Source organism: Paralichthys olivaceus, chromosome 19 (genome assembly GCF_024713975.1).
Source record: "Paralichthys olivaceus isolate ysfri-2021 chromosome 19, ASM2471397v2, whole genome shotgun sequence".
NCBI lineage: Eukaryota > Metazoa > Chordata > Actinopteri > Pleuronectiformes > Paralichthyidae > Paralichthys > Paralichthys olivaceus.
This window is the reverse complement of record NC_091111.1, coordinates 15,760,542-15,768,587: the sequence shown is the minus strand read 5'-3', so window position 1 is coordinate 15,768,587 and position 8,046 is coordinate 15,760,542. Positions and strand designations below refer to the sequence as shown.

At 46.2% G+C, this 8,046-nt stretch overlaps 1 protein-coding gene across 3 annotated transcripts; it reads right to left on the bottom strand.

Annotated features, from left to right (window-relative positions):
- Positions 1 to 399: 399 nt before the first annotated feature.
- ttbk2b (tau tubulin kinase 2b) lies at positions 400 to 7,773 on the bottom strand. 3 transcript variants are annotated; one of them, XM_069514714.1, is made up of 15 exons: positions 7,631 to 7,773; positions 6,912 to 7,034; positions 6,661 to 6,808; positions 5,692 to 5,765; positions 5,456 to 5,596; positions 5,267 to 5,371; positions 5,048 to 5,113; positions 4,855 to 4,947; positions 4,637 to 4,762; positions 4,396 to 4,553; positions 3,992 to 4,181; positions 3,619 to 3,833; positions 3,107 to 3,533; positions 2,178 to 2,878; positions 400 to 1,578 (listed from the first exon to the last, which is right to left on the bottom strand). In XM_069514714.1, the coding sequence occupies exons 2-15, from the start codon at positions 6,978 to 6,980 to the stop codon at positions 1,233 to 1,235; spliced, it is 2,859 nt and encodes a 952-aa protein (XP_069370815.1). In that variant the 5' UTR covers positions 6,981 to 7,034; positions 7,631 to 7,773; the 3' UTR covers positions 400 to 1,232. The 3 variants fall into 3 exon arrangements, with proteins under 3 accessions (XP_069370815.1, XP_069370817.1, XP_069370816.1); XM_069514716.1 differs by having other exon boundaries at positions 400 to 1,575; XM_069514715.1 differs by lacking the exon at positions 7,631 to 7,773 and adding an exon at positions 7,345 to 7,484.
- Between the last annotated feature and the right edge of the window lie 273 nt (positions 7,774 to 8,046).

Here is an 8,046-nt window from a genome sequence, read left to right as displayed (position 1 = left end):
AGCTTCAACGTCCAGAAGAGCTCTTTATGCCATTTACTGCTGCTAAACTGCTGGTTAGACATTGTCTTGCTTCTCATTTTAAACCTCAGTGACTAAAACAGACGGAGGAAACTTCCTTTTCACTCTGGTTTTGTGGCTCTCCCTGACCCCTGCAGCCCCACGCCCCTCCCACTACTTCTGTAGAAACTCATTCTAGATAACAGAAATACACATTAGCTGTTTCTGGAAATATATGCTCCTGTTGCAGTTTAAAAAGACTGGTTCCCACTGCTGAGTGCCACAAACCAAATTCCATTAATAACTAAATCCACATGTGTCAGCAAGAAATAATACTTTTTGAGATCTGGATGTCCTTTTTAAAAATTGGGATAAAAAATAAAATGCAACAATCACCAGACATGATGAAAATGTTCCTTTTTTAATCAGCTTTTGTCTCTTGTCGTGTCCATGAGAAATTAAATGCACATCGCCGTTGTTGGTCTACGTTATAACTTTGCATTTTGATCAGAAGCGGTTCCATAAAAATACAGACAATTTAACCGATTGTACAAATGAACAAAACAAATCATTTGCCATGATGCTCATGCACTTTTACAATAATTAAGTATGTGTGCACTTACATTTACATTCTATTATGCCAATGTCTTCTGCATGACAAATATTTTCTAGCAAAGTAAAAGCACACTACAACACTGTGATATGCCAGAATGAGCAAATTCATTGTTACATATTATAACTGATCAGTTTTACAGGAGTGAGGTCGATATGGGACTGCATGCCCTGATCATCTTCATGAATGCTGATCTCGTTACTATTAGTGCTCTTATAGTGAGTATACAGTTTCTATGAGGGTTTCTAATGGTACATATCTACAGTTAGCATTATTTTTACATCCCTCATATATTAAACATCTTTTTGGTCTCATATTAGGCCTATATGGAGTGTTCAGAGAGGAGAGGAGTGAAATGAGAGGTAAGAGTTGGCAATCTCAAGCTTTTCTTCACCTTTTTCTTTCAACTGCAGGTATCAAGCAACATCGTCAAGTATTTCAAGAGACACTACCAACAGAATGAATAAATAAATAAATACAATTTATCATACATTTTACATTAAATACAGTACATTCCTCTTGAGTAAATACTGTATTTACACATGCTCTCAGTGACCCGATGTGAGAAAGCCTCTCGCTACAGCTGCACGATCCATGATCAGTCTTTTTGAGTCAAACACAGTCATCGATTCACTTTCCCAGAACCTTTGCTCTCGAGGATCAGCCGCCTTCCCCTGGAGCTGTGGCCCCACTGAGGCTGCCCGCTGGACCCGTCTTGCAGGTGCCGAGGAGGTGGGGATCCAGACAAGCTGGAGGGAGAACGGCTGCGCCCCTGCAGTACTCCGCCCTCACGGAGTTCCTGGCGGGAGGGAGAGGAGCTTAGTGAGCGCTGCAGGGAGGAGGAGGAGCTGCGAGGGCGAGGAGGAGGGCTGAAGAGCATCCCGCTGCGGTCCTGCATCAGCTGGGTCAGGCTGGCGAGGAAGTCTGCGTCACTGGTGCTGCTGGCACGCACTCTTAACCTCCGTCTTCTGGAGACAAGAGCACAAGGCACTTTGATTATAAGGCTGTGAAATGATTCATCCGCCAAGCTCTTCTACAAGTAAGAGAAGAATCATGTTCCTGCTTCTGTAAATCAAACATTTCCTACTGCTGCTAAGCAGCAAGTGTATATATAGTATCAAGCATCGACTGTATATAAAGATGGATAAAGCATCTACACTACTTAAATAATGGGGATATAGGAGCTACCCCAGACTTTTTAGTTTCGATCCATGTCCTATCCACTAACATGGAAGAGGCAGGCTTCTAACCTATACTGCAGCCAGCCACCAGGGGGTGATTAACTATCAGCCATATACACCTTAGACGTTTCAGCAAGGAAACCAAATCCTATGACATATGTCTTTGTAAGAACTGAAGTTTGTTTGCTCTGTAAAATCTTCTGTTAAATGTGCTATATTTCAGACATATGCACGTTTATAATAGTGTTAAACTGCACTTGATATTACCACTTCTATGTGTCGCCAGATTTATCCTCCATCAAATAGAAAAGCAAATGTCCTTTTATCAACTTCTGCTCAAAAATCTGTTGTAATTTAAAAGCACTTCGACGGTGCACAGCTCTCACCTGTTGTCCGTACACGGTCTGATGGGTGGTTTTCCAGGAGGCGGCCGAGGCAGGAATCTGCTTGTGAGCTGCTCGGGTATGAAGGTGGCGCTCACCGGACGTGGAATCTTACTTTTACTGCCTGATGAAGAGGACAGAGAGAGGGGGTCTTCTCCTCCACAGTCGGACCTCGAGGCTCGTTCTGACGAGAGCCTGTCTCTGAGCAGAGCGCAGGGCAGGTTGTCGCAGGACAGAGACGGAGAGGGTGAGTGGGTGGGGGAGCCGGGGACCGGGCTGCTCCAGCGATGACGCCTCTCCATGTTGAGGTCCCTGCTCGCAGAGTCCAGGGGGGCGCCGGGGTCTCGTACCGGGATCCGGCTCAGTTTTGGCGACAAGGGGGAGTCTCTTCGCCTGAACAAAGCTGGGGGTGGTGAGGAGGAGACTGTGACGGTGCTCTCCATAGCGCCCCCTATAGTGTCAGCTTGCTGCTGCTGATTGGGCTCTGAGGAGCGATCGGGCAGACCAGAGTCACTCTCTGGGTCTCTGTCGTTGGTCAGATGAGCTGCGGGGCCTTTGGCTGGACTTGGCACTGGAGCTAACTCCAACCTCCCTCCATCCTTTAAAATTTCCTCTGGGAGTCTGTCGGATTTACTGGATGGAGCCACCATTGGTATTGCATCCCTCCTCTCCTGTACAGGTGACTGGGGCCCACAGCTGGAGGACTGAGAAGAGTCTGATTTAAGGGTTGCTGAAGAAAGTATAATGTGATATTACCTCTAACAGGGATATAAAGAACTTCACATAGTTTTTTTGAAATGTTTCTAGTTTCTAAAACTTTGTAAAACAAGAATTTGATTGAATAAATTCCTCTGGTTATATAGACGAGGAAAAACGTCAGATTGATAAATCAAATTTTGTCAAAAATATTTATTTTATTTGCTCAGTCCTACCTGGTCCATCTGTCTTCCCATGATGACTGTGGGCATTTGTCCCAGCATGCCTGGCAGCCTCCTGTGGCCCAGTAACCATGTGCCAGGCATGGCCATCTGAGACAGGACGGGACTGGTCGGCACTGCAGCGGACTGGCCATCCTGGTTCTTAGTCTCGACTGGCTTGTCCTCATGCGGGGCTTCTGCTGAAGGTCTGCTTCCAGTGCCTTGCTCCAGCTCCAGCATCACCCACTCTTGAGAGTCTCCCTCTTGGGGCACAGGACTGAGGTTCACGGCCACAAAGCCACTGCTCGCTGCGCCCTCCTCTGGGTCAGGGGTCGCTGTGCCAGAGTGTTCCTCGTTGCAGGAAGGCGTCTGCGGCCCGTGTGCCCGCTCAGGGATAGATTTCTCTCCAACTTGAGAAAGGGTTGGACGCTGTTTGCCGAGGCTGAAAGAAGACATTAGAGGCATTATTGGGAGATTCTGTCTCATTTGTCTATATTGTTGTAATTCAATGTGTCTCGAGTACTAACTAGGCCTCGAGGAAGCGTTCAATGGTGGGCTTGGGTTCGGGTGCGAGCCTCTTTTCGAACGCCAAGCTCTGACTGTGTCTTATCCTCCGTAGAAGCGGTGCCGCTCTATCCAGGAACATGGTTTCTGATCGCACCCGTCGAGGAGAACTCTGTACAGAGCCAGTGTTGGGACTCTGGTTCCCTTGGTTCTGACTGTGTTCGTCTTCACTCACCACCTGAGGAAAATGCATGAAGGCACAAAAACTACTAAGATAGGTGACAGTGGATAAGCAGCTCATACTATTCAAGGACAAAGATGAATGTGATCTTAGCTATTATCACATCGCTATCCAAGGTGAAAAGAGCCTTATATTTAGATTTATATTACCCTGACCTTCCTGATGATCTGCTGGGCATGTTTATGGTTTCGGTTCCGGTCCATCTCTTCCCATACGTCTCCACCAGGAGTAGTCGGTGTGGGGATGGGGGGACAGTTGTCAGCGTCACTGAGGCGTTCCCCTTGTAGGACATCCTCTGTGTTCTCCCGCTGCAGCTCGCCTGGCAGCACTGAGGCATTGGCCATGCTGTGGAGGAGAGAGAAGGTCACCCTGCTCGTTTTCACAGCACAATATAGAGCAATGATTTCTCTGGGATCTCTGACTGTGCAGATTTCTGTTCTAAAAATAGCTGCAGACATATATTAAAAACACATCCTGTGTGAAGTTAATAAATGTGAAGTTAATAAATAGAATGCAATCGAAAACAATACAGTGAATAGTTTTCATTAGCTGTAAGTACCCCATGTACGCTGGCGTTAGACGGGTGAGCTGCTGAGCAGTGGTTGCTGTGGCATTGATGGTCAGCATATCCTCCGAATCACATTTCTCCCAGTCGTAAGGGTCATTCTCCAGCACGTTGTGGCTCTTCATAGCGTTGTCAAAAATTGATGTGAGAAGCTGTCGCAGACAAAAAACGAAAAACAGGGCTCAGCATTTGATGGCTGGAGAGGAATATGCAACACACACCAAAATTTGCTTACTTGATAGTCTGGCTTAGTGAAATAGTCCAAAGTCAAGATATGCTCCAGGAAAGCACTGAACTCTGAGGGAAGGTGCTTAAGCATGAGTTGATGGTCGTAGGTCTCTTTAAGATTTCCTACTTGTTCCTAAAAGCAGAGGGAAAGTCAAATATTCTGTTTATACATGTTCACATGCTGTGAATGTAATATAGAGCATTTAGCATCATAGAGACACATACTTTGTCTTTGATTTTCCTCCATGGAAGTTGACCGACCATGAATTCAACCAGCATGTAGAAGAGGGACCACAGGTCGTCATGGCGACCCATTTCCTGCAGATTCGGACACACGAGCGTAAAGCAGTGAGTAAATTCGAATTGAATGAAAAACCAGACTGCTGTGAGATGTTGTTTGTCTTTGGTCTGTGCTCACCTTATTCTTATGAGCATTAATCGATGCATAACGCACAGTTCCACGAAATCCTGCCACAGGACGAGGCTGAAAGATGAGGTAAAGTAAAAGAGAGTGAAACACCAATAACCCCTAGCTCCTATTTCAGTCACATACTTTCTATTTAAGCTGCACAAAAATTGATATGAAATTTCCTGAGGATAAAACAATGCTTTCAGGAAGCTGGCACACGGTACTTACTGGACGGACTTCCTGGCTGGAGTTGGTGAACTGACGGGCCAAACCAAAGTCAAGCATGTAGCAGCATCTGCAGGTAGTGGCTAGTCTTCCCATAGCAAAGTTAGACTGGACAGCAATAAACACAAACAAGTCAGTGAACGTACAACGACAACACATTAACAAACCACCAAAGGTTTCAGGTCTACTCACTGGTTTAATGTCACGGTGCAAGAAGCCGACAGAATGGATGCTCTCGATGGCCTCTAAAATCTGCTTGCCAAGTCTCAAGGTTGTCGAGCTAGAAAAGGTGCCGCGGCTCATGGTTCTGCGTAGATCTGCCAGATTCCTCCCCTTTACACAGGAAATCAAGTGTTGCATGATGGGTCATATAGTATCAGACGTACAGTAAATAGAATACTACCAGCATTCACCGGAAAAAATCATACCTGAAGTTCCATCACCACATAGTTGAAGCGATCATTTCTGCCACAGCCAACAAAGCGACACACATGGTCTTTGCCTATCAAGGAAATGCATATTTATATATACATATCAATATATAGATTGATCAGTACTACTCCCCATAGATGCACATTAACTGCACCTATATGAATTATAGATATATTTATATAAATGCCATATACTGGTTATGATTGATATAATTAACTGTAATAAATTCTTATTATAATGAAACCACTGATGGGACATTTAAATATTAGTAAACGACCACTACTTGCATCTAATTACAGGAAATGAAACATTAAAGTTCATGTACAGCAGTTACTGCTGAGTATTCAATACGTTCTGCAGTTTCTGCAGTTTACAAAAAATGAAATGTAAGACTTTAATACCTATAACACAGTTTAATACCTATAACACAGTAATTAAATACATTTTACATGGTCCTTTGGTTCAAAGATTGATAAAAACCAGTACAGACAATAAAACCTGCAGTTACTCATTAAGAACATGAATTAATTTGCATTAATGTCAGGTTTTTATAGGTAATGCCCTGCTGCATATACCAATAATTCAGGAACTAGAACATATTTTTTTCCTAAAATTGACACTTGCTCATTTTGAGTTGATGAGCTTCCTAGCTCCTGCAGCTCACACTAATGGTCTGATTGTGCTGACGGAAATTAGACAAAATGGATTGAAGAGCCTCCTGCAGCAGAATCCACTGACACAGCAATCCTGCTTTTAGTTTATAGATATATAACCTCTCCTGACACTCTGCAATCACACACAATAACACCTAATAATCAAACATTAAAACATACAAAAATATGAATACGTCCCCTTGTAATGCCTCTTTGGAGGAGTGTAACTGAATCTTGGACTTTTCAATGACACCATCTTCTAGCGACGCAAACAAAGTGAATCGTGATGTGGGAGTCGACGGCACCACTCACCCTGAAGCTTCTTCAGCACGGCCACCTCCATCTTCAGCACCTGTTTGGGCTGCTGAGCAGACTCCACCTTCAAGGCGACCGTGGCCTGGCTCAGCTGATCCACAACCTCGTAGATCTCCCCGAACCCACCTCCACCTATCTTCCTGGCCTGGTGGGGCGAAGAGATCACCCAGGGTTGTTGATTGACCCAAAAGCTCAGATTTAGGAAAAACTGTGATTTAACCTGTGAGGGTTTTGAAAAGGCCACTCACCACTTTCCATCTGTCTCTGACCACGTCTGCCACTGACAGGATGTCAGTGTGCTCTGCAGCCCCACTCATCCTGAGAGCTCTCACCTGCAGCCTGCCCCTGGCATCAGTGGATCAAGCCCCTTGCTGAAATCAAGGGGAGCAGATTTACATTCACATACATACACTTTTCTCCTTTTCTATTTCACTGCAGCTGATGAAAACAGGAATCATTCATTGTTAGACAAGAAACATGTGAGTGAGTGAGTGAGTGAGTGAGGGGGGGTAACATTTAAAGGTTAGCCACACCTCAGAGAAGATGCTAACCAATGCTAATGAGGAAAAACAGTGCAGCTGATGAGAAAGAGGAACCGTTGATTGTTAGAGATTAAACAGAAACATGTGTGTGTGTGTGTTTGGGGGGGGGTGCAGCATTTAAAAGAGAGGAGATGCTAACCGATGCTAGCTGGTGGTCAGGACAACACAACAGCTAGCTAAGCCTTGTGTTGTGTTTTGCCTCGGGGCCACAGCAGCAAGGTGACGGGCGCAGCGGCTCTCCCGGGTCATAACTGGATAATAACCGGCGGTTTGAGAGGATTAGTCGCCAGGAAGCTAAACTCAGCTGTGTGGCCGCGCTCGGCTCCGGCGGTTGTCCTGTAAACAAGCTAACTAGCATGTTTACGAGGCTGCAACATCCCCCCCCTCCCCATCCCTCTCTCTCTCTCTCCCTCTCCCTCTCTCACCTCGCTTCGTCGCCGCGGTGTGGTCGCAGTCAGCGGGTGTGATCCAGACAGAGCCCATGCTCCCCGGTGCTGCTCGGTCACTGGAGGCGGGTGGACGCGTGAGGAGCGAGGTGACGGACCATCGCTGAGCGTTAGCTGCAGACTAGCCCCCGTTAGCCCCCGTTAGCCCCCGCTGAAGGATGCGGAGCGATGCCCCCGTGTGTGCTGCTGACTGCTGGCGGTGACGTCACAGCAGGGGGAAAGTCCCGCAAAGTCCAGCAGCGGGCGGTGACGTCACAGCTCTAAACGGTCTGCGGGCAACACTAAGCACATGTGTGTGTGTGTGTGCGCGTGTCATGCGTGTATTTATGTCTGTGGGCTACACGTGGCGTCAGTGTCGCAGGGAACACAGTAATATTGCATCACCAGTATCCTCG